Below are 26,839 nucleotides of genomic sequence, written 5' to 3' on the forward strand. Positions count from 1 at the left end.
ATTAAGTGTAGAATACCATCAATGCACAATACAATGTAGATTACATTTACATTTAAAGCCAGCTAGATGGAGGCAAGGGCTCAGTAGAGTGCTAACTTAACAGCATGGAGCCCTGGATAGGCTCTCTAGGACTGATTGGCTACCTATAATCCCAAACACAAGCTCAAGACTTCAAGATCATCCTCAGCTATACATGAATCTGAGAAGCATAAAGGCTTCTCACACACACACACACATAATAGATGTGAAACATACAAGAAGGTAAAGATGTTTTAGGAAAACCTAAACACACATGATGCTAAAAGACACTTAACCATGCATGCACACAGGCTTCCAAGCTTTTACATCTGAACACTTAGCAATACACTGACTACATAGCCATGGGATCTAAGAAAAGCAACATTAACAATAAACAAATGGTTCTAAGAAGATCAATTACTTCATAACACAAATACAAAAAAACAATAGAAATTGTATTTTAACTTTCAAGTGGCAAGAAATAAGAAAATAGACCTTATTCAAAAATAAATGGAAACAGTATTCTTGTATCACCAGATCTAAACACTTGCCGGTTTTAGTAGGGAAAAAACAAAAATGCCGGGTGTTGGTGGTACATGCCTTTAATCCCAGCACTCGGGAGGCAGAGGCAGGCAGATCTCTGTGAGTTCTCGATCAGCCTGGTCTATATGAGCTTGTTCCAGGACAAGCTCCAAAGCCACAGAGAAACCCTGTCTCGGGAAAAAACAAAAAAACAAAAAATAAAACCAAGGCTGGGAAGACAGGTCCTTAAAGCTTGTCAAGCAAGCCTAGAAACCTAAGTTCTGTTGTCAGAACCTATGAAAAGATGAAAGAATCAACTCCACAAAGTTGCCTGCCTCCCCCAGCAACAACACAAACCTTAAAAATTAAAAAACTAGAGGTGGGTGTGTGAGATGGTTCAGCAGGCAAATGTACTTGAATCCAAAACTGAGGACCTGAGTTTGATCCCTGGGTTTCCCACAATGGAAGGAGAACAAGATGCATATAATGTCATCCAATATTCTCTCTATGTATGACTAGCTTCTTTATTATTACAGTTCACCCGTACATCCAGACATTGTAAAATACAAGACACAGGGAGTGACACAGACAGGACTTTTGTTGTCTAAAAGCTGCAGCATACACTGCTCTGACTCCACAAATTCTTACTGTATAGACTTTGCAGAGTTTATTTTTATGGCTTTACTCAAACATTTTGTAAACAATGAAAGCTGTAACAACTTTATACTTACACGACAGTGAAATTTCCCAAGATACCTGCTTATTACATGGAAAGTCAAAAGACACCAACCATGCACACAGAGCTTATAGTGGTATAAGGTATAACAAATGAGCAACACGGGGTTTCCAGGTCAGTAGAGAGAGACATTTCACCTTATAACCTTTGGTACCTTTTAAATTTTGAAATAAATGAATAAATCTCTTGCATAAGCCGAAGACCTTTCAGTCAACCATTTTCTTTCCTGGGTAAAGGGCTCCTTTCATAGGGCACTAAGTTGAGCCCTCAAGACCTTGGTATGTATAAAGCAAAAAGATAATAATAATATACCCATTAGCAGACAAAAGAAAAGTTCCACGTACTTCCTGAGAACAGTACAGGATACTGTAGTCTTCAAATACTGTCCAAAAAAAGTGCACATGTGTGTAAGAACTAGACCTTTAAAGAGGACAGGAACTGGGCATGCTCAGCAGACAGCTTGCTTAGCAGCACCTGTGACTGCCTCTAGCCTCAAAGTGTGAAACTTCCCATGATGTTCTGAAAGGCAACCAAATGGTTTAAAAAATAAAGTGACAAACTAGCCATCTTATCCAAGAATCTGGAACTCACTGTTTACCAGGCTGGCCTCAAACTCATTGATCTACCTGCCCCTGCCTCCCAAGTGCTGGGATTCAAGGTTAAGGTGCTACCACCACCTAGACCGATAACTTAAAAAAAAAAAAAAAGCCACAACTTTACTACAGCGGTTCTCAATCTTCCTAACTCTGCAACCCTCTAATACAGTTCCTCATGCTGTTGTGACCACCAACCATAAAATTATTTCCATTGCTACTTCATAGCTGTAATTTTGCTGTTACGAATGTTAATGTAAGTATCTAATAAGCAGGATGCCTGATATATGACCCCTGTGGAGGGGTTGCTTGACCCACAGGTTGAGAACTGCTGCTTTAGTGCATAAAACAAGCCTACTATATATAAGAAAGCAGAGTGGCACAGAAAAAGCTAGTAGGTAGGTCCCAAATCTCCAGGGACAAAGGTCATTCTTGCATTTGACTGCAGGGACACACACATGAAGGTAGAATTCCTGCTGGAAATGCTTATGCAACCAAAGGCAATATTCCAACCGAATAAAATAAACCTTCCACTTAACCGTTCACGGTGTAGCCTAGGGAGTTCATCCAAATGATTAAGACATTAAAACAAAACAAAAGGGGCTGGACAGTGGTGATGCATAGCTGTAATCCCAGCACTCAGGAGGCAGGCCGAGCTCTATGAGTTCGAGCCAGCCTGGTCTATAAAGTTACAGAGAAACCCTGTCTCCTCTTAAAAGCTTCCTGGTAGTCACACTGTTTCCTTGAGATGGGTCTATGTAGTCCTGGAACTCACGATGTAGACCAGACTGGCCTCAAACTCTGAGATCTTCCTGTCTCTGCCTCCCAAGAGCTTGGATTAAAGACATGCACCACTACTGCCTAGCAAGACATTAGTTTTTGTAGTGCAGAGTGTGGGTACTGGCTTCACCAAGGCAGGAAAACTTTTGTTTCATAAGCTGCTGTGCGGGTAATAAGTCAGATTGGCTGGTTTTGGATCTCAGACTCCAGAATATATGATGGGGATTGACCGGCTGCTTTCTGGAATTCTATTGGCAGCCGAATTTTTGAAGCCTTGGGCCTGTTTTGTGGACCTGATTTTTGGGTAAGAAGCTTCCTTTATTCCCAGATCCTTTATATACAAAGGACATGGGGTGCTGTTTTTTGCCTGGCTACTTCCTGCTGGCAGAGGGAGTAGTACTGTTTGGAAGTTTTGAGGTCTGGAGTAACTTTAAGAGGAGTACTGTTGCCGGGCGTTGGTGGCGCACGCCTTTAATCCCAGCACTCGGGAGGCAGAGGCAGGCGGATCTCTGTGAGTTCAAGGCCAGGCTGGACCGACAGCCTCCCAAACAGAGAAACCCCGTCTTGTAAAACCAAAAAAAAAAAAAAAAGAGGAGTACTGTTGTTTTTGAGACAAGGTCTCTAGAGCCCTGGCTCTCTGTAAGTCCTAGGCCTCACTATCTCTGAACTCACAAAGATCTATCTCCCTTTGCCTTCAAATGCTGGAATTAAAGATGTGCACTACCACACTTGGAAATAAGTGTTGTTTTTACTTCATCTTGTATATTGGGTCAAGTAATGATGACTTCTGTCAACAGTTTAAAAACACACATCAACCTCATGAACAAAGAGGGAATACCCAATGTCAGGAATGATGGAGTACGTCTTTAATCTCAACATCTGCATGGCAGAGACAGGAAAGGAGGATCTCTGAGTTCGAGGCTAGCCTGGTTGACAGAGTGAGTTCCAGGACAGTCAGGGAGACAACAGAGAAACCCTGTCTTGTGGGAAACAACAAAACCTGATTCTGCACTCTGGGGCATCAAACTCTCAGGTCAATAAAATCTACTCTTGTTTTGAGGTTAAGTCTATTATTTCATTTTCCTATCATGACTTACTTCTTATATCACTTCGCATTTTTTTTTCTAAGACCGTGAGTAATAATTTAATACAAGGCAGGCTAGTAAGATGACTCAGCAGCTAAACTCACTTGCCACCAAGCCTGACAAAATCCAAGCCTCAGGACTCTTATTGTGGGAGAATGAATTCCTCTAACTTGCTCCTAACCAAGCAAGCAAACACACACCATAAACAAATACATTAAAAAAAAAACCTAATATTAGAAAATACTGGCTCATAACTAGTTTCGCAGACTATTACATTTCTTGCATACCAGAAAACAGTAGCTCCAGAGTGAAAGGGCAATTGCTCAGGAAGTAGGAAGCAGCTGTCTTAATGCTGCATGACTATTGTGCTCCCGTTGCAGGATCACTTCTTTGCAGAAAGACAAGGAAGCATACCCAAGTTAGCTTTTATAACCCAGCATGTTCTAGCATTCTCTTAAGCAGGAGAACCTTTGCATCATCTCAGTTAACCTATGACCATGTTTTATAGACTGGAACTAAGGCCAGGAAGTAAAAAGACTTTTGCTTTCGGAAGCTCAATTAATGAAAGACTTCCTTTAACTTGCCGTGACTAAATGCTTCACTTCTTTTGCTAGGAGTTAAAAAAAAAAAACTCATAAAAGTAAAGACCAGTCCACTATTTCTCAAAGGAATAATGACAATTTCCTTCACACCACAGGCCTCCGTGAGTGTCAGACAGGGCTGTGCCTGGGAAGCGCTGCGGCTCACATCCAGTCATGTTTCCCTGATGGGCCTGTCAGTGCCCGAGGGCAAGTCGTAGTGGAAAGTTCTTATTCTTGCCAAGGGAGTGCTCTGCAATTTTTTCCTCCACTTTTTTCCCTCTTTGGGTTGAGGCAGGAAGAATTAAAGTGTCTGTTATAAACCACCTCCCACTGCTTAACACCTGACACTGCTCACATCTACTTCTGGGCTCCTTCAGTTCTTAGCTCTTTCCTTTCCATTCCAGTACTGCTTTTCACTCTGAACAAAAATACAATTTAAAGGTTAGGCTACCAAGAATATATTTTAAAAGTGAGTTACAAAAATTATTACTTTGCAATATTTTACAACTAAATCAAGTTTTCCTTACATTACAAGGAGTATTTAAGTAATGATACTTAAAACAACCTTTTCTACTTAAGTTAAATATAAATACTAATATACCAAGGAAAAGTTTTTTTAAATATTAGTGTATATGAGTAAATGAAAAGTACTTTTGTTTTCCCTAGGTGTGGTGTCACAGACCTATAATCCCAGCTCTCAGGAGGCAGAGGCAGGTGAATAGGTACAATAGAACTATAAATTTGTTCCCACTGTGGTTTTTGGGGAGTTTCTTTTAAAAACACAAGAATGAAATGTCTTTATAAAAGTATTCCAATAGCTTCTTACTAGACTACACATTAAATTTTGCTCCCTAACCACACCTGACACCTAGCAGAAGCTAAACAAAGTATTTATTGATGAATAAAACACTCACACCAGAAGCCCAGCCTGGTTGTACAGGCTGGCAACAATACCTTTCAGGAGGCTGAGGTAGGAGGATCACAAGCTCAAGGCAAGACTGGATAACTGATTGAGACATTGTCTTAAGTAAAAAGAGAAGGCTGGAAATGTAGCTCAACAGGTGGAATTCTAGCCCCACATTCAGAAAGGCCTAGGTTTAATCCCCATTACTGCAAAAGGAAGCGGGGAAGCACAGGACACTAGCTAATCATCAAATCTATGAGAAATAAAAGTAACTAAAAATCAAGATGTAATGAGATTTAAGACTTAGCTGAGTTGAACGGAAACTGGATCATACTTGTGTACTATAGTTAACACTGAAAACACTGAAAATATTTTACAATACACCTGACTAAAAACTATACAGTCAATCCCATGCAGGCACATTTTTCAATTACAAGAGGCAGCCAAAGTAATCCATGAATCACACGAAGAGGTACATGAACCATGAAAGATTAGCAGGCACAGTATTAGGGCTACTAGCAACAGACGTTAAAGATTTACTTTTGTTATTATAAGTGTTTTGTCTACATGTACATATTGTGCATCATGTACATGCCTGCTGCTCGCAGAGGTCAGAAGAAGGTATCAGATCCTCTGGAACTTGAATAAAGACAGTTGTGAGCCACCATGTGGATGCTGGACACCAGACCTGATCCTCTGAGAAAGCCATAAGTACTCTTAGTCACTCACCAAGCCATCTCTCCAGCCAGAAACTTTTTAAAAATTAAAGTGAAACATGCTTTTAAAGGTGAAACCCCTATCCTTCTCCATCATTCAATAATATACTGAGTTAACAGAATTCACCTTCTTAAGTTCACTAAACAAAACCTGGATCTTTATATTGGTGTTTACAGATGTTACCATTTGACTGGCTGCATAATAACCATCAACATTTGGAGAACATTAGGGCTGTTTTTTTTTTTTTTTTTTTTTTTTTGAGACAGGGTCTCACTAGTAGCCCTGGTCAGCCTGAAACTTGCTATGTAGACCAGGCCAGTCTCAATTCACAGAGATCTGCCTGCTCACGACCACAGGAGAATTTTTTTTTTCTAAATTACATTCTTCCAGGGGAAGAGCTGCACACATACATATTCCATGGAAGAGGGAGAGTGGTGGTCAGAGGACAACTTGTAGGAAACTGGTTCTCTCCTTCTATCATGTGGTTCTGGGGACTGAGCTCAGCTTGGCAGGATTGGCAGCAAGGTCCTGTATCTGCAGACCCATCTTTCCTGCCCAAGAAGGCTGTTTTTACACCAGGTACTGTTGCAAGGGCTAATGTAGGTCATCCTTCGTAACTCTTCACAAGGAACAAACTATTATCTTCATTCCTGTTTATAAATGACCTTTTCAAGGTCATGGTGCTTCACAGTCATATAGAGACTGAGGCAGTCTCCATTTTTATGCCCATTTATGATGATGTTGTTCCAGTTTTTTCTACTACAATGTGTTACAGAGTAAAACACATCTATAAATATCTTTAACTTCTGAAGCCGGGCGTTGGTGGCGCACGCCTTTAATCCCAGCACTCGGGAGGCAGAGACAGGCGGATCTCTGTGAGTTCGAGACCAGCCTGGTCTACAGAGCTAGTTCCAGGACAGCCTCCAAAACAAAACAGAGAAACCCTGTCTCGAGAAAAAAAACAAAAACAAAAAAACTAACTTCTGGAGGGCAAAATGAAATAAGCAGGGATTACCATTTTACTCTACTTGTATCCCTGCCATTTTCTCAAAATTACAATTTTCTAAATGCCCCAGCACAAGCAAAGCTGAACACTGTATTTGTCAAAAGTCACAGTATCTTAAGAAAAGTGATTCCCTTCCAGTGGTTTCTTTCTTTTCTCAAAATCTTAATCTCAGTGGCAAGAATGGTTAAGACTGACATCGTGGCCGAGCGTTGGTGGCGCACGCCTTTAATCCCAGCACTCGGGAGGCAGAGGCAGGCGGATCTCTGTGAGTTCGAGGCCTCGAGGCCAGCCTGGTCTACAGAGTGCGTTCCAGGACAGCCTCCAAAGCCACAGAGAAACCCTGCCTTGAAAAACACAAAAAAAAAAAAAAAAAAAAAAAAAAAAAAAAAAAAGACTGACATCGTGACTACCACTGAGTCATGCAGCGGGGAGGAGTGATTACAGGAAATCAGGAAATGCCAGCCCCATGCAATCAGGTCAGGCTTCAAGACCAACTGGTCTGTCATGGTCTGGAGGTGGGGAGACCTCCTAGAGTCCCCACCTCTTGGTGTCTTACGAATTTTCCTCAAAGTGCTAACGGGTCTTGATCCCAAAACACTGCTTAATATATCTACACTCATTTTTAAAAAAATATTTTATTTTTATTTATATTTCTTATGTATATGAATGCTCTGTGTGTACACCTGCACGCCAGAAGAGGGCATCAGATCCCATTATAGATTGTTGTGAGCCACCATGTGATTGCTGGGAATCGAACTCAGAACTTCTGGAAGAGCAGTCTGTGCTCTCAACCTCTGAGCCATCTCTCCAGTCCCTCTACACTCATTTTTAAGAAGTATTTTGCTCTTTTAAAAGAGATTTGTATTTATTTAGTGTGCATGGATGTTTTTGCCTATATGTATATTTGTATGTGAACCTCATGTGTGCCTGTTGTCTGCAGTGACAAGAGGATGTTGGGTCCCTTGGTGCTGTAGGTACAGACTTTTATGAGCCATCATGTGGCTGCTGGGAAGTGGACCCATCTTAACTGGGAGTTCTCGCTCTTTCTGTTTTTCAAGAATTTTCTTTTTCACTATGTATATGTGTATGTTGAGTGCAGGTGACAGGAGACTAAAGGTGTGGGATCTCCCTGGAACTGAAGTTACCTACAGGCAGTTGTGTGTGAGGTGCCCAACCTATGTGCTGGGAATAAATTTGAGTCTCCTAATTGCTGAATTGATCTCTAGTCCTTTTTTTTTCTCAACATACAAATTAACATGGAAAATTGGACTTCCTTTTAAGGAACAAGCAAAATTATTATTTCTAGTATTACCTGGATATAGATGCCCAGACCTTTATCTCTAGCTAGCCCTGTTCTCTCAGGGGACAGAGTGAGTGTTGTGTGTTGAGGGGAGTGTTGAGACAGGGTCTCATTATGTAGTGAGAACTACTCATTATGTAGTTCTAGATATTCTGGAACTTACTATGCAGACTAGGCTGGTCTCAGATCCTCCTGCTAGGAATAAAGGTGTGAGCCATCTCACATAAGACTAACCAGGCTAACTTTACATTACTAGATCTCATTACTATAAACTTTTCTTCCTTTAGTCATCAGGTTTAAAAATATACTTTATTACTGAATAAGTCTGGAAAATGCTGTCTCTACTGCTGGACAATTAAGTCTTCATTTTAGGAAATATAATATCTATTTCTTACACAAGGTTTAAAGCAATTTTATGTTAGAATTGTGTCATTTTTATCACTTGCTTAACCTTAAAATAGGGCTCATTCCAGAGAATGCTACAGGACAGGAGCATATTTATGCTCCGTGCTATCCTCAACCCTGTAACCAAGATACACAACATCTATTTAAAACAGTAACAAAAACAGTATCCTTGAATAAATAAGCCCCCAGGACAAACACCAAAACCACTGCCAAATTCTAAAAGCAGAGACCTTTGTCCTATTACAGTTTAATTCACACTTTGTAAGATTAGCAGATAACACAGAAAACTTAAATCCATTGATGGTCCCTTACTGTAAAAACTTTATTATTATTTTTTGCTTCCATCCATCCAGAAATATTCTCCTAGCATAAACATAATGTAAAGTTGCCATGGATTTAGAAGATGAATAAATGAGTTATCTCTTTCTTTTCTCCAAGGAACTTTACATGACCCCAGTGTTCCAGATAGCTCATAGGTTTACATAAGCATCTGTAATGTTCATGTAAATCACTCCTTACACTGGCTATTAGCTAATAACTCAAATTGTCTTTCTTTTTTTTTTTTTTTGAGACAGGGTTTCTCTGTTTCTCTGTATCACTTTTTGTAGGTTGTCCTGGAACTCACTCTGTAGACCAGGCTGGCCTCGAACTCACAGAGATCCACCTGCTGGCCTCCTGAATGCTGGGATTAAAAAGGATGTGTGTGAAAAGCCCAGGGGTTGGTGGCACACTGGCAGTTGCTAGCACTGTCCATGAAGCAGGTCAAAGGGACATAGACTTAAATGCAGGTACTGACTACTGATTATATTTATTCAGTTTTTGAGTATTTAACATGCTATTTTTTAAAAATTAAAAAATATCTAGCCAGGCAGTGGCAGCCACATGCTTTTAAAACCAGCACCTTAGAGGCAACAGTAGGTAGATCTCCAAGGTGAACCTGGGCTACAGTAAAACCCTGTCTAAAAGACGGGTGATGGTGGCACTCGCCTTTAAGTCCAGTACTTGGGAAACAAAGGCAGGAGGATCTCTCTGAGTTGAGGCCAGCCTGATCTACAGAGTGAGTTCCAGGACAGCCAGGAATATACAGAGAAAACAAACCAAAACAACCAAACAACAACAAAAAACCACAATAACAAAAATTTTTGTGTGTGCATGCATGCACAGAAATCACACACATGCTCATGTGAACCTGAGTATGCCTTGCCAAATATATACAGGTCAGAGGACAACTTCCAGGGATAAAGGGATCAAAGTAAGGTCACCACCAGTATTGAATGGTAAGGGCTTCTACCCACTCAACCACCCATGGTCCCAACAGTGTTCTCAAAGTATTTATACACATAAGCTTGCAGTCCCAAATAATCAATTTACTGGTACTTATTCAAACTATCTATTCTAGAACAGTAACAAAATTCACCAGTAGGTCGGTTGTTGGTGGCACACACCTTTAATCCCAGCACTCGGGAGGCAGAGGCAGGTGGATCTCTGTGAGTTCAAGGCCAGCCTGGTTTACAGAGTGAGTGCCAGGACAGGCTCCAAAGCAATATAGAGAAACCCTGTCTCAAAAACCAAAACCAAAACCAAAAAAACAAACAAAAAAAACCAATAGAAGTCTATCTAAGAAAAGTCAAATTTCTTTCTGGCATTAAGAGCTGCAGAGCACAGGTGCAAGATGGAGTTTTTTTTTTTTTTTTTTTTTTTGGTTTTTCGAGGCAGGGTTTCTCTGTGGCTTTGGAGGCTGTCCTGGAACTCGCTTGGTAGTCCAGGCTGGTCTCAAACTCACAGAGATCCGCCTGCCTCTGCCTCCCAAGTGCTGGGATTAAAGATGTGCGCCACCAATGCCCGGCGCAAGATGGAGCTTTAAAAATTGTTTTAATTAAGCTGGGTGTGGTGGTGCACGCTTTTAATCCCAGCTCTCAGGAGGTAGAGGTAGGTGGATCTCTGAGTTTGAAGCCAGCCTGATCTACAGAGTTTTAGTTCCAGGACAGCCAGAACTGTTACAGAGAAATTGTCTCAGGAAAAATGAAAACAAAAAACCCAAAAGCAAAAGATTATTTTAATTAATAAGACAATAACAATAAAGCCCATCTTCCCTAAACCAATGTAGGAGGATTAATTACAGGTCACAATATAAAAGCAAACAAATCTAGGCTCAAAAAGACGTAATAAACCACAATCTGAAAAATCCTCTGCAGTAACTCTTCTCCATTCACTCTACCAATGAAACAACCAAAAATTAAATAAAAAACTCAGTTTGCGCCGGGCGTTGGTGGCGCACGCCTTTAATCCCAGCACTCGGGAGGCAGAGGCAGGCGGATCTCTGTGAGTTCGAGGCTAGCCTGGTCTACAGAGTGAGTTCCAGGACAGCCTCCAAAGCCACAGAGAAACCCTGTCTCGAAAAACCAAAACAAAAAAAAAAAACAAAAAAAAACTCAGTTTGATAGTTGCAAGTATGAATTAACATTTATGCCAAAACCAGGATAGTGACACATACCACTAGTTGTAAGACCTAAGAGGTGAAGGCAGGAGGATCAGGAGTTAAGTAGAGTCTAGACTACATAGCGAGTTAAATGCCAACCTGGGTTATATAAAACCAACCTTTTTTCAAAAAAATTAAATAGCTGCCAGGCGTGGTATTACATGCCTTTACTCCAGCACCCAAAAGGCATAGAGGCAGGAGAATCTGTGAGTTTGAGGTCAACCTGGTCTACATAGCACACTACAGGTCAGCCAGGGCTACATAGCAATACCCCATCCAAAAAGTCCAAGGCAAGCAAACAAACAAAACAATTCAGAATCAATCAAGAAAAAAAAGAAAGAGGAGCTGGAGAGCTTAGCCAGTGAAGTAAGTACCATAATAGCATGAAGACCTGAGTTGAGAACCCACTTTAAAAATAGCAGGTAGCTACTTAGCAGCTATAACCAATTGACAAACACAACTAATTGATCAATAACCAGCAGTAGTGCTCTACAACACCTCAAACACCTTGTCCAAAACACAAAAACCTTTTAGGAGGCTGAGGCAGGAGGGGGAGTTTGAGACCAGACTTAGCAACATACTTTACTGAGAATATGGAGGGGGTGCTGAAACATTCAAACAAGCACTGAAATGGCATAACTGATAAAAACAACAACAACACAACAGGGCTGGAGAGACGGCTCAGAGGTTAAGAGCACTGGCTGCTCTTCAAGAGAGCCTGAGTTCAGTTCCTAGCACTCATATGTTGGCTCACAAGTCACATTACTCTGGTTCCAGAAATCCATGCCTTCTTGATTATAGGGACCAGGCACATATGCAAGTGCACAAAAAACGTGTAGGCAAATCACTCATGTGCATAAAGTTTAAAAAACAAGTAAAAACTTTAAACACAAAAAGCTAACTAAAAAAAAGAGAAACTCAACTCACCAGCAATTTCCACAATATCCCCGGGCACTATGTCTTTAGCTTTAATTCGCTGCACACTCTTTCTGTCCTGTCGATACACTTTCCCCATTTCAGGCTCATACTCCTTAAGCGCTTCTATTGCATTTTCAGCATTTCTTTCCTGTATGAAGAAAAACCAAGTACAGTAAACTAGCCTGCCTGCCTTCTTCAACATTTCCAGGTTAGAAATCATAACTTTAGTTCCATATGGCCATGTAAAGAGAACACGAACGAACACACACACACACACACACACACACACACACACACACACACACACACACACACACACAGAGCTAATGTTTGAAATCACATAAACTACTCAAACGTAACTGCAGGAATTTTATGCTTACCTGCCATACACCCACAATTGCATTGGCTACTAATATAAGTAGGATTACAAAAGGTTCTACAAAGGCTGTAATTGTTTCTTCACCTTCTTCAAACCAAGCCAAAACCTAAAAGAAAAATGGCACACATTAGATTTCCATAAACTTAGCTACATTTTAAAATAAAAGGAGTTCACATTATAGGGAAAAAACCCTTTTCTTACATCTCTAGAAACAGGCGAAACACAGTTACAGAAACAATTGCCTTATGTTCTGTCCTTAACTGAGTTAAGATTACAAACTTTTTGTTTGTTTGTTTGTTGTTTTTCAAGACAAGGAAACAGCTCTGGCTGTCCTGGAACTAGCTGTACAACAGGCTGGCCTTGATCTCACAGAGATCTGCCTTCTTTCCCTCCAGTGCCCAGTGCTAGGATTAAAGGTGTTTATTATTGCTGCTGCCACCAGGCTTGAACTGCTTTATTTTTTAATGCTACTCCAGAGCATAAATAAAGTGGGTTTTGTTTTTGTGGAAAGAAGGAATCTTGCCGGGTAGTGGTGGTGTAAGTCTTTAATTCCAGCACTCGGGAGGCAGAGGCAGGCAGGTATCTGTGAGTTCTCGATCAGCCTGGTCTACAGGAGCTAGATCCAGGACAGCCTCCAAAGCCAGAGAAACCCAAAAGAAGGAATCTCATTCAATTCATATGTATATATTTCAAAAAACTTTTAAAGTCCCGATTTTAAACACGAATAGTCACACTGGGTCTAGAGAGATGACTCAGGTTTAAGACACTACTTGGTAGTCCAGGGGACCAGATTCCATCCCCAGCACCCACACACTGGCTTACAATCAATCACCTGTAACTCCAGTAGCCCTTTTCTGGAGTCCAGGGCCCTGAACACATGTGGTATCCAGATACACATGCAGGCAAATCACCCATACACACCAAATAATAATTTCTTAAAAATTCACATCAAATCATGGACATACATGGCCGGAATTTACAGTTGAAAAAAAAATTGACCATTCATTCAAATTCAATGTAGACCAGTGGTAGTGAAGGACACCTCAGAATTACAAGGTTGTTCTAAGATTGGGAATGTATTCTGAAGGCTATTCACCACACAGCACCTATTATTGCAATACAGCACTTCAGAAATCACAAAAATTATCCTCCAAATAAATGAAATAAATAGGGCCAGGGAGATGGCATATACAGGTAAAAGTGCCTGCTGCCAAGCCTGATAATCTGAATTCAATCACACAGTAAAAGGAAAGAAAAAAACTCTCAAAATTCATATGCATGGATACACACACACAATATACACACACCCTACAAACACACATTACATCAAAATTTAATTACAAAAAACAAAATCTATGCTAGGAAGGCAAGACAGGATGATTGCCAGTTTGAGGCAACATCCTTGCCCTTACTCCAACCAAGAATGAGTTAATAGCCAAAATATTAACAAGGTAATAAAAAGACTTTGAGGCAACATGGCAAGGCCACTCTCCTCACCCCAACCAACTACAAGTTAATAGCCAAGATACTATGAAAGTGATAAAAAGCTAACAAGTTAATAAAAAGCAGCAAGGAAGGCAGTGGTTCTCACCTTTCTAATGCTGTGACCCTTTAACACAGTTCTCACATTGTGGTGACCAACCACAAAATTATTTTCATTTCTACTTCATAACTGTAATTTTGCTGCTGTTATGAGCTGTAATGTAAATACCTATGTTTTTCAATGGTCCTGAGAGACTTCTGTGAAAGGTCATTCAACCCCCAAAAGGGGTTTTGACCTACAGGTTGAGATCCAATGATCAAAGAAGTTAAAAGTTAACCAGGAGGGCAAGTGAGTGGATGAGTGGGTAAAAGCACTGGCTGTGCAACCCTGATGATCTGAGTTCAATTCTGGAACTCACAGTGGAAGGACCTGGTAAGTGAGTGGCTCCTCAAAGTTGTCCTGTGATCTCCATACAAGGTCCATGTCACATATGCACACGAGCTCCATCCCATTTCCAGGGTCAGATCCTGACAAATGTTATTTAGTGGCAATTTTGTCAGAAACCTGCCAAACTGAATTACTGGATCAGGGAAATGGGATTTGCTTGGGGGGGGGGCAAAAGTTTAAAATGATCGTATTTCACAATGAAGACCTTTTGTTTAAAAGATTATCTAGGAGCTAGCAAGATCACTTATCAGGTAAAGACACTTACCCTACAAGCCTGACAACTGAATTCAATCCCTGGAATCCATAAAGTTGTTGTCTGACCTCTGTGAACATGCACACAAACAAAACATTTCACCCTAGCTCTCCTTGGAAAACAGAGGCAGGTGGATCTGTGTGAGTTAACCAGGTTTACATGGTAAGTTCAACAGCCAGAACTACACAGTAGAGACCCTGTCTCAAACATATGTACATACACATACGTATGTATGAATATATTTATGTGGTGTATCTATATATGTATGTATATGTGTACACACACACCAAAACCCTGTTATATGTAAAATTAATAAAGTTTAAAATAATGAACCCCTGGGCTGGAGAGATGGCTCAGTGGTTAGGAGCACTGGCTACTCTTCCAGAGGTCCTGAGTTCAATTCCCAGCAACCACATGGTGGCTCACAACCATCTATCATGAGATCTGGTACCATCTTCTGAACTTCAGGCACACAAGCACACAGAACACATAATAAGTAAATCTTGAAAAATAGCAAATGACCAGAAGGTAATTAAGGCAATATGAAACTCTAAAAGAGAAATATTGAATTAGCAAAGAATCAGATCAAAGAAAAATCAAACAGAAAGTACCCAGGATCTGACACATGCCAATCACCATGACAAGCAGGGCAGAAGAAAATCAGAATGAATGAGATAAATACTACAGCAAGTTTTCAACAGGGCACTCCCAGTATTAAGACCAGGATCTCAGCCAGAATAAAAACTTCTCTGGAAGTTAAATTTTGATAGATGCAGGATCACAGCTGCTGATACAGCCTTCCAAACAGTTGCCAAGGAGAACATATCAGAAATAAGAAATTTAATTAGGTCTTAAAGAAGAAAAATTGCTCAACTTCTTAAGTGACCAGAGACCTTTCCAAAAGGTCAGTGAGGCATTAGCAACTCTAAGATAAGCTTCACACCTTGTTAAAGTGGGTATGAATTTCCTCCTTGGCAGTCAAGCCTGGGGACAACTTAGGGCAACATCCCTTAACAGCTGGAGCACAGGAAAACGGTTAGCAGTGTCAGAATTACTAGAGTAAAACAAACCTCTACTAGTCAAGAGATGACTAATATCAAATAGAAGAATTCTATTGACCAGTGTGTACTAAATTTTCCTTCCATGTGACCTACTAAATTGAAAACACAGGCTACCCATACTTGGAAAGTTCTATAGAAACACTAATTACTGTTGGATGAACAACTAGTGGCCAAATCTATTAAGGTGAAATGGCATCCACCTTAATTTAAAATTTAAAGACCACCTACCATTCAGGTATGGGAAGATAGTTCAGTGGGCTACAACCCTTGCTTAGCATATGCCAGGCCCTGGGCTCCATCCCCCAGTATAAGGGGTGAGGGGGAAATATTTCACACCGGTTTCTTAAATACTTTAAAATAAATGTCTGAGCCTAAAGAGACAGCTCAGTGGATAAGATCCTACTGTTGCTCTTCCAGGGTTAGAGTTCAGTTCCCAGCAGCCATATCCCTGCAGCTTCAGGGGATCAGACACTCTCTTCTTGCCTCTAGAGATACCCACATACATGGCATATAAGCACACAAACAAACCCGTATGTGTACACACGCACACACACACACAATCTAAAAGGTTTTTAAATTAAGATAAAATCTATCTTAATAACCCAGACTCAAATCCTGTATCTCAAATTGAAAATCAATCACATTTAACCGATAAAAACCAATCTATGCTCAGAATGTGTTTTTCGGTCCTTTATGGTTTGTTTTATTGGTAAGAAATCCTATTAGGTTATACAAATGCGAAGAGTGCTGACAAATGACTGGTGGGGAGAAGGTCTATGAGGAAAAATGGACAGAAGCGGTCTTATGGTACGGTCAGTCTAATTCCTAGTTATGGTTTTTCCTAAGTTACACAAATATATTTATACAAAAGGTGAAATATATTGCCGGGTGTTGGTGGCTCACGCCTTAATCCCAGCACTAGGATCTCTGTGAGTTCGAGACCAGCCTGGTCTACAGAGTGAGTTCCAGGACAGCTTTCAAAGCCACAGAGAAACCCTGTCTCGGGTTAAAAACAAACAAAAAAACCAACAAAACAAAACAAAAAAGTGAAATATGTCAAAAATAATCTTGAGAGTAGGCTGAAATAAAGGATTCTCTTTGTATTGCCTTGCTGGATAGCTGCATCCCCACAGGCTCAGAAGAGGCTCTGGTACTTAGATGATGCTCAGTATACAATCCTGGACGAGTGGGGAAGAAGGAAACAAGCTGCTCATGCAGGAGTCTATGAGTAAACTACCAAGAAAGTAACCAACACGCCACAGGTAACTGCAGGAAGAGGAGAATGAGAACCCAAATAAAAATAGTAAATGATGTCAATTTAAGGTAATTTCTGAAGTCCATATGCTAAGGGAGCTGCATTTTGCCAAGTTGGGTCTTATATACCGTACACTGAGTACAGCCAAGGATGGCCTTGGACTCCTAACTAACCTACTTAGCTACTAAATACTAAGATTACAGGCATGTAACCACCATATCTGAATTGATCTTTTTAAAAGAAATAACTTGGTGAATACTACAAATTAAACTGTCCCCATGAGCCGTAAGTATAAAACATTAATGCAGCTTCCTATGTTTTTGCCTGAGCAAAACATTAACTGTAGTTAAAAGTTTACTAGTCTGATATTTGAAATAATTAATATCTTTCTAACCTGAGGACAACCTGATGATTTATGAGAACTGCCTAGTCACTTCTGCAAAACAACTTGAGCATTCAAAGACTGTTTTTCCTGTTAAGCCAGTAAGAATACACTGACTACCACAAATAAGTCAGTACTCTTATTTGGAAGCCACATAAATAAATACATAAGTAAATACATACATACACACACATACATACATACCCCGGGCATTCATATAAAGGCCAAAAGGCAGTGATAGCCTGCCTGTAATCACAGCACTTGGGAGGCAGAGATGGATCCCTGGGGCAAGCTGGCTAGCTAAACTAGCTGAATCAGTGAGCTCTGGGTTTAATCCAGAAACTCTGCCTCAGTATAATAAGGCAGAGAGTCATTGAGCAAGACACCTGATGTCAACTTTTGGCCAAAGCACATATTCACACAAGTGCATCTACATACCTGAACAAGAATACACATACCTACACTGTACACACATACATAGAAACAAGGAAAGAACAGATCAAGTAGCACACAGCACCATCAACCCTCCACAAAAAAGCATCAACAATACCCATCTAGTATAATTTCTCTATGTTCCATTTTTATAGCTTTTGAGATAGGGTTTTACTCTAGCCCAGGCTGTCCTGATCCCTCAGCTTCCTGAACCATTTCTTTTGAAACAAGGCAACATTACAGTTCATTTTTAAAGATTTGAATACAGACTTAACAGTCTAGTCAGGAATATATGTTCTAGAGTAGGTGCAGGCTTAGCAGTCTCAGAACACAGTATTTTAATCTACGCACAATCTTGATCAAATAAACCAAAGCACGCCAGCCAGGCATTGGTGGCACATGCCTTTAATCCCAGCACTTGGGAGGCAGAGGCAGGCAGATCTCTGTGAGTTCAAGACCAGCCTGGTCTACAAGAGCTAGTTCCAGGACAGCCTCCAAAGCCACAGAGAAACCCTGTCTCAAAAAACCCAAAAAACAAACCAAAGCAAATTAGGTGAATTCTATAAAGCACTTCCTAAACACTTATTCTTTAGTCATTTAACAACCCATAACATAAAATGTAACAGTTCATTTCCTGAACAAGAATTCCAAGTAGTTACCAAAAACTAACTCACATTTCAACTATAAGCAATGTCCTCTACTACAGAAAAGCACTTAAAGTTTGAAAATGATTCAAAAATAACAAATTCCTAAATACTTCATTGTAAAATCCATCTACAATCACTAATCTTACTTGCTAAAAAGTCAAACTGACCACTCAGAATTTGGAAATCCTCTGATATCCAATAGCCGGTAACTTGTTGTCAAGAGACACCATTTCCAAGATTGCTTCAAATTACAACACAGAAGGAACCTGTGGGAATGTATTTTGCCTATGGCTTGTATACATCAGCTAGTTAATTTCTATGTCCCCAACGACCTTAGTGAATGCCAGCATTTACCTGCCAAAAGCAGACTTTCAGAATTATGCAGCCTGCACAAATACAAACCCTGAACAACTCCCCAAATATATAATTTATTTTACCTCATGTCAACATGCTCAAACTATAAACAACTCTATTGTCTGTCTTGTCTTACCAATGGCATGGCCATTTATAGGGCAAAATTTTAAAAAATAATCACAAAAAGATATGTAAGATGTAGAGAATGAATGACTTTGTAGTATGCTGAACGGTTTGCTATGGAAGTCTATATTTTATTTGATGAAAACCACAGACAAGATTCTTGAGAACTGAACTAGTAATGGCCACTCAACACTCAGCTAACACGACATACTACAGTTTCAAGGCAAAATTCAGATACACTATTGCTCAAGGTCAACTTTGCTACAAGTATTTTAAAAAAAACTAAAAATTAGTATTTTCCTCACCTGAACTAGGTGAGTTCTCTAAACCATCCTCTATGCTAGCGTTTTGGGCCACCACCACAGGACCCCTAGGTCAGCCTAACATGTGAACATACGTAATTGAAACCTTACAGCTGTCAGTTTTTGAAACCTGAAACAAGTATTACATGATTTTCACTTCCTATCACAGTATAATACAATGCTTTAAGAACAAAAAGCAGTGTGTGCTGTGAAGGCTAAGACCATCTGTGTACCACTATCACCGTTTTAAGGAAACTATAAACAAATCCACTGGCCAAAAAATGCAGTGAAAAAAATACCAAAGAGAAAAATGTTAATAACCTAGAAATACCCTTGCCACTCTATTAGTTTTTCTTAGTCGGGTCTCTGCATTTCACTAGTTTCTTAGCAACAGCACAGAGCTCAAGCACATACAGAACAAGTTGGGGGGGGCAAAACAAACAAACAAAACAAAAACCACTTTAATATTTACAACCAAGAGTACTGAACTTTGTTCTCTCAATCTAGGAATCACTCAAGACAGGGGTCCAGGCTAGATGTCATCCTAAAGGTCAGTGACCAAATTTGGTCAACAGTGGTACCATCACTGCCGTCATCATTCTTGTCACTGTCAGGAACAACTGTCACCTTGCCACTACGAGGAAGGCAAAGCAACTGGAATATTCCTTTTGTACATTCTATTTACAGAGTACCCAACATCATCTTAGGATGATCTTACAACATGATAACAAATGGAAGAACCCCGACACAAAATGCCTTGCAAAGAGAAACTTTCTGATATTAAAACCTGGTAAGGCACACGAATATCAGAGACCCTGCAGACAGGAGTCATGTCTCACTGCACTGTAAAAGCTAGGCATCTATTTTCTGAACAAAACAGCTTCTGGCATTTTTTTTTTGTCTCGAACACTTGGGCTATTTTGTCTTTGTAAACACGGAAACTCAATGGCTATTATTTGTTTTCTGGCGTATCAGTGAGATACTTTCAGCTTTTATGGGTGATGAAATGTTTCTTTAATACTTACGAAAGATATACATGCTGCCAACAATAAAATCCTAACTAGTAAGTCTTCAAACTGCTCAATCACAAGTTCCAGCAAGGTTTTTCCTGGTAAGAAAAAAAAAAAGGCATTTGTTATAATTGTCTGCATCAATCAACCCGTATCCGCACACAGACGGTCACTCCAAAATAACATTAAGATTTACCTTCTTCAGCCGGTAATTCTAGAATGCCGGAATTCACCAGCCAACGTGTCAGGAGAAAAAAAATAAGACATGTTATTAGCGCCTTATAAACTGCTAAATTCACCACCATCGTTGTCTGAAAGACAGATGTGGGCACATGAACATTGAACCTCTCTCCACTCTCATGTCCCCAGAAAAATATGCAGTCCCGGTAATCAATGGCCACGGTCCTGCCCGTAAGCTCACTCGGGCCTCCCGGACCATGCAGCCGTTTCGGCTGGGTCATCATTTCTGCCAGATGTGTAACTTTGGAGAGTACAAGGGACGGTCTGAGGCTTTCTCAACTACATCGACGCCTCATAAATCCACGGGGGACTCAGCCCAGCCGCAGGGGCCTTCCCCCCCACCCCCGCCCCGGCTCGCTGCGCTCCAGAAAGGTCATCGGCTCGAGACCCCTGGAGGTCGGGAAAGGCCCGGACGCGCGTGCGGTCAGACCGTCCGGCCTCTCGCAGCCGTCGGGCGCCGAGCCGGGCCGAGCCCCACGAGGTGGAGCCGGGTCAGCCATCTTCCTTGGCGCTCGGGCCCGCGCCGCGCCGCTGCAGCCCCGGCGCCCCGCACCTACCGTTGGAGCCCCATCTCTCCTTGAGCTTCTTGACCTGCTCCAGGCTAAGCCCCGTGCTCTCGTTGACGCCAAAGTGGCCCAGCACCTCCTCCACCGTCTTTGTGTGAGCGTTCTCCATGGCTGCGGGGGCCCCGGCCGGCCTCGCCTCGCGTCCCCGCGGCCTCCTCGCCTCCGCCTCGCACTCGGGCCGCGGGCTCGTGCCACCGCGGGCGCCCGGGCGCGGACAGCTGTCCCCTCCTCTTTCTCCTCCTCCGCGGCTGCGGCCGCTTCCGCCTGACCGGGCGCTGAATCACCCGAGCCCCCTCCCCCAGAAACCGCCGCACGCGGCCCGGCCTCGCCGAGCCCACCCGAGGGGCTGCGAGCCTCCCGCCGCGCCGCGAGGGTGCGCCGCCTCAGCTGCCAGCCGGCTGCAGACAGCGCAGGCCGCGGCGCTGCCTGAGGAGACCCGGCGCGGCTGAGGAGGGGCGCCCGGCCGAGCCCTCGGCGCGGACGACAGCGAGGCAGGCGGCCGGAGAGGAGCTGCGCGGCGCGCCTTGCACGAGCTCCTCAGCTCTGCACCCCCGACAGCGGCGGAGGAAACTGCGGCGGAGGAGACGGGAGGTGGCGTCGGGGACGGCTCCGCGGCGGCTGCTCTAATAGCATTTATCCGCCGCTGCCTCCCCCCTCTCGCCGCCGCCGCGGCATGTGGACGCCGCTCATTGGCCGAGAGCGCCCAGCGCGGCGCGGGCGGCGCAGCCCCGCCCCCTCCCCGGCGCACTCCCGTGCGCGCACTGCGCGCCCACGCCGCCGGCAGGCCCCGCCCCCTCCCGTGCGCCGCCCCCAGTAACCCGGATCGAGACCGCGCGCGCGTGTGTGCGCGCAGGCCGCCTCTGCATCCGCGGTTTGTTTGCTGCGGCCGGGGCGGGCTGAGATCGAGCCCGTGTTTTCCTTGGTCCGGGCTTTCGCTCGTGGTCCGCGCGCGGGAGTAGGACGCGGAGCTGATCGGTGGGCGCTCTGCGCTCGTTGCCCCGCCGCTGGCGGGACTGCCGCCTGGGGCCGCGCGGTGGCAGGGAGGTGCGGGAACGCGGGCGACCGAGACGCGCTCGGACGGGTGTCCTTGGCTCGCCTCCGCTCCGGACAGCTCGAGCCGTGCTCTGCATCCTAATGTCTCCTTCAGAGCCCCCCCTCAGCAAGCAAGGGGGAGGAATTCCGCAGTTCCCTTCCCACACAGCCAAAATCGTTCATCTGTCGCTCCGGGAACACCGCATCCCACACCCCCAGCCGAGAGCCCCATCTCCTTCGCACGCCAACACCACCAGCCTTTCCTTCCCCTGCGGATTCTGTGCCCCCGACAGGGAATCCTACTCTTGGGGGAGGAAGAAGGAAGTTTTATTTGGTTTTTAGTGACCCACACACACAGCCTTTGACACACGTCTACATAGAAGTCATAGCTAAACATATGCTAGGTTCTTGGCTTTGGCTTTAAAATGAAGGCTGCTATATACAGACTTCCACTTCCCCAATGGGAGAGAAGGAGCCTTCAATCTCAAACCTATTCTTAAACTACAGATCATCTACTCTGTCCGTTAGGTCTGTTAAGAGTCTAGCGGAAATGTAGTACTGAGTCAAGTGTGATGTCCCCCTGTGATCTCAGCACGCACAGGAATAAGATCAAGAGTTCAAGGTCATCTTCGAGCATTTAAGTTTAGAACCAGCCCGCGATGTTGGACCTTTTCTAAAAAATAGATTTAAAGAGCACAAGAAGGTGGGAAGTCATATTAAACAGGGGATAGGACCTTTGCATAGAATTTACGAATAATTTCACAAAGAGCAGTTTCCTTAAGGGAATCGATTGTGAAATAAAGCATTTCGTCCACTCGAGTGTTTAGCAACACTAACCCCTTCACACACACACACCAAATACTTGAGTCGTCCCACAGGGCTCCTCCTCAAGACTTAAGATAGATTCCTTCAACAGATGCAAATTGCAGTGCATTACCCGACTGAAAAAAAATCAAGTACGTCATTTCATTTAATTATTTCCAAGGAGTGGAGGCTGGCATGCAGTTCTGATTGATACTTGGAAAAGGACCAACAGAACCCTACACGAAACAAACAAACAAAAATTCTAGTGTACAGCAATGCACTCACTCCCTGGAAGCAAGGGGAAACTGGTTAGGTCACAGAGGCTTGAGGAGCATCAGGTGACTGCCTGCGAGGTGGGGATGTGGTGATGGAGAGCTGGTGGGTCTTCGGGCTACCTGTGTTCCAGTTCTGCCTAGCTTCGTGTTTTGCACACCAATGGCAAGAGGCACTGAGGGCAGGAAGATCGTCCCTTTCTCAGTATGGAAACTGAGAAGTTCACTAGTTCTCAGTTTGGGGCTAATAGTTTGTTTTGTATTGTTTTGGTTTTTTTGTAGCCCCCTCTCCCAGGGCTGTAATTGCATCTTACACCAGGAGTTCCTGGTACTTCCCTCAGGCCTTCTTCTCCATTTATCCGTCCCCTCCTGAAGGATGCTTTTACTGTCTAAAGCAGCTCCCCTCCCCAGCGTACCCTCCACCACATTATTCAAGGCCCCCTCCCCCAGCACCCGTAGTTTTTGTTTACCGCCTGTCTCCTAGTGTCTCGTGGACACCCAGGTATGAGCTCCCCCTAGAACACGACCTGTCTGTCTTGTCTGTCCCCAGCATCTGCTCATCACTTATTGAGTACCTGCAATTTAAATGAAGGAGAGTCCCACCCATTAGTAACCTGCAAAGGGCTGGGCCATCAGGAAAGCCTCATTAAATGTCTGCTGGACTCCGGTTCATTGATTTCCATTCACCAAGAAACCCGACAGCCTCTGAACCACTTGCCTTATGGGAATGGCTATGGAACGTAGGTTTAAAACAAAACGAAGGCAAAACTACATTATAGGACTGACAGAGATGAGAATGGCCTATATTCTCATAGCCACTGCTGCCACATTCCATCGCCCTTCTGGAATGTTCTTTGCAAGTTTGTGTTTGTTTGTTTGTTTGTTTTTACTGAAGGCTGGAATGTTTCCTTAAACTAATAGTTTGCTTTTGTTTTAGTTCATCATGGGCCCCAGGCATACCAGACACGCCTTTGTTTCCTCTGTCTGTTGGTATCCCTTAGACCCCTTGCTTAGAGGTTGGCAAAACTTATCATGAACCCAGACTCCCAAGACGAATCCCTGGTTACTTTTATTTAGAAATAAAGTTGGGAGAAACATAAACAAAGGATTTATCTCAGTTAAAAAGAAGAAACAGGAAGGGTGTGGTGGAGTATTCCCTTGATTCCAGCACTCAGGAGGCCGAGGCAGGCGGATATGAGTTTGGGACTAACCTGATCTACACAGTGAACTCCAGGCCAGCCACAGCAACACAGAACTGTGCCTTTTGAAAGACGAGAGACTTGGGGCTCAGTTTGTTTTATGCACAGTGCTGTGCTCACTTCTTGGTTGCAAGGCTTCAATAAGAAAGGTCATTCTGTCTCCAGCAGGGCTCATAGCCACACACTTAATTAATCACTTGAGGACAGGATGAGAAGAGGAAGGGCAATCGCAATGCAGAAGGATGGGGTATGATCGAAGACCATTGGAGGCATCAGTTACTGAAAGGCAGGTTAGATTAAAAAGCTATTCAGATAGAAAAGCAGGAGGAGGCCTGCCTGGCCAGTTCTCAGCCCTCTGCAGGCCTCCTGGGAAGTGGCGGAGGCCACAAGAGGCAGTCTGCTCCATATTTGAACAGCTGTAATCATTAAAACAGCCCCATTCTGGGCAGAATCCACCTTCTCTTACATTCGTTCTTATTTAGCTCTGCAAAACCACCCTGAGTAGGCTTAATCTCCCAAGTAGGTGATCCCTCTGAGTATGTCACCATCTTTATTACATTAGTGTCTCCTTTCCTAACTATGAAGAGCAGCGGGGTACCTGCGCTATTTTCCTAGGGCCTGGGTCCCAGCCCCTGGGCTCCTGGACACACCTAGTACTGAGCACGACCCACCTCCAAGCGAAACCCTTCCATTTACACACTGTAGTGTCATCAGTGAGCTCAAACCAAGTCCTTTACATGCAAACCGTAGTCCTGTTAAGTCCATTTGTGGCTTACTCAGCTTGCTCATTTTTGTGCATCCCAAGCACCAAGCCTGCCTATAATTGAATGTTTTTGTGCTTATTATTATCTTTTTGAGTCTTCATTTCCAAGCAGTCTTTTTAAAAAGTTTTTTTTATGTGAATAAGTGTTCTGCTTGCATGTATGCCTATACTCAAAAAGAAGGCATCAGATCCGTTGGAAGTAACTGGAGTTATGAGCCACCTTGTAGGTGCTGCGAATAGAACCTGGGTCCTCTGGAAGAGCAGCCAGTGTTCCTGACCACTAAACCATCTCCAGCCCCCAGATTTATTTTATTTTAACTGTGTGTTTGTGTGTGTTAACTGTAAGGGGATGTGTGCACGTGAGTGCAGGTGTCTGAGGAGGCCAAAGAGGGCACCAGATCCCTCGAGCTGGAGTTAAAGCTCATTGTGAGCTGGGCACTGGAAAAGAGAGCAAGCCCTCTGCAAGAGCGTTAAGTTCTCTCCGTCTCTTTAAAAACTTTAGACCTGTGCTTGCTTTGGAAGGACATACACTAAAATTGGAACAATTCAGAGAAGATTAGCATGTCCCCTGTGAAAGGATGCTATGTGAATTCATGAAGCGTTCCATATTTTTAAGATAGTTTTTGCTTCATCTTCTTATATTTTATTTTGCTTTGGTTGTTATCTCTTGGAAAATTGTTCTTTTCTAATAAGAGATAGAAAAGGAGTGGATCTGGAGGGGGGGAGGTGTGGGAAACTGGAAGGGGTAGAGGGAGGAGAAACTACAATCAGGATATATTATATGAGAAAAGAATCTATTTCCAATAAGAGGAAAATGAAAAAAATGTAGATTTATTTATGAGTGTCTTGCATCTTATGTGTGTGTATTACATGTGTACCTAGTACCCTCAGAGGCCAAAAGAAGGTATGGGACTTCCTGGAACTAGAGTTACAGATGGTGCTGCCATGTGGGTGCCGGGAACTAAACCCAGGTCCTCTGCAACAGAAAGTGCTCTTTACCACGGAGCTGTCTCTCCAGCCCCTGCCCCAAACATTGTTTTAGTGATACATTCTGGATGTGATTTACACACAGTTTAACCAGCAAGATGTCTATGTCACTATCCAATAGACCTTTTAGTGACTCAGTCCAGGTTAAAAATAACTAATCATCTCAATGTGATTCTTCAATTGTTATAAATATTTTTATTTATTTATGCATGTATGCTTTTATGCCAGAAGAAGACCTCAGATCCCACTGTAGATGATTATGAGCCACCATGTGTTTGCTGGGAATCGAGCTCAGGTCCCTCTGGAAGAGCAGCCAGTGCTCTTAACTGCTGAGCCATCTCTCCAGCCCCTGTTAATCATCTTTTGACCAGAGGTTCCAAAGTCAAGAAAGTAAAGATCCTAAAGGGTGTTCAGGCCTATGTATCCCCTGACAGTCAGTCATACAGTGTTGGAACATCACCCTGCCTTTGGTTGATGTAGTCGGTTGACTTGAAGGTCATGTACCATGAGAAATACCCATTTAAGCACAAGGACCAGATTTGGCATCATGAAATGCTTATACTTGGAGGCCAGCAGGAGCCAAGACCTCTGACAGGATCCCATCTGCCACCTCTTGCTTGCTCTGGCTATGTGCTTGTTGAGTGACATGATGGCTGGAAAGGCCACACTATTGAAATGCTGCCTGCAAATTCAAGATCCTTCTGCCCCAGGATCCCAAATGCTAGGATTATAGGTGTGGCCCACATATTCTTGGCTGTTCTGGAGCTATGTTCCAGAGTCCTTGCCCATAACAGGCCCCGAATC

General features: G+C 43.1%; 1 protein-coding gene and 1 non-coding gene across 3 annotated transcripts in view; one reads left to right on the top strand and one right to left on the bottom strand.

Annotated features, from left to right (window-relative positions):
- The window catches only part of Atp2a2 (ATPase sarcoplasmic/endoplasmic reticulum Ca2+ transporting 2), a 39,516-nt gene extending 17,910 nt beyond the window's left edge, over positions 1 to 21,606 (bottom strand). For both annotated transcript variants that reach the window (XR_005870964.1, XM_040731311.1), the window contains exons 1-5: positions 20,970 to 21,606; positions 20,369 to 20,386; positions 20,188 to 20,270; positions 12,425 to 12,529; positions 12,054 to 12,192 (exon numbers count right to left, since the gene is read on the bottom strand). Coding sequence is in view for 1 of the 2 variants with exons in the window: in XM_040731311.1 (XP_040587245.1) it covers positions 12,054 to 12,192; positions 12,425 to 12,529; positions 20,188 to 20,270; positions 20,369 to 20,386; positions 20,970 to 21,087 (463 nt within the window). In the remaining variant the exon portion in view is untranslated. The remainder of the gene's footprint in view (positions 1 to 12,053; positions 12,193 to 12,424; positions 12,530 to 20,187; positions 20,271 to 20,368; positions 20,387 to 20,969) is intronic.
- Positions 21,607 to 25,554: 3,948 nt separating this feature from the next.
- On the top strand, positions 25,555 to 25,661 carry LOC121134082. The gene has a single exon (XR_005871111.1). It is a non-coding gene; the product is annotated as a U6 spliceosomal RNA (small nuclear RNA).
- Positions 25,662 to 26,839: the final 1,178 nt, after the last annotated feature.

Source organism: Mesocricetus auratus, unplaced genomic scaffold (genome assembly GCF_017639785.1).
Source record: "Mesocricetus auratus isolate SY011 unplaced genomic scaffold, BCM_Maur_2.0 Super-Scaffold_100025, whole genome shotgun sequence".
NCBI lineage: Eukaryota > Metazoa > Chordata > Mammalia > Rodentia > Cricetidae > Mesocricetus > Mesocricetus auratus.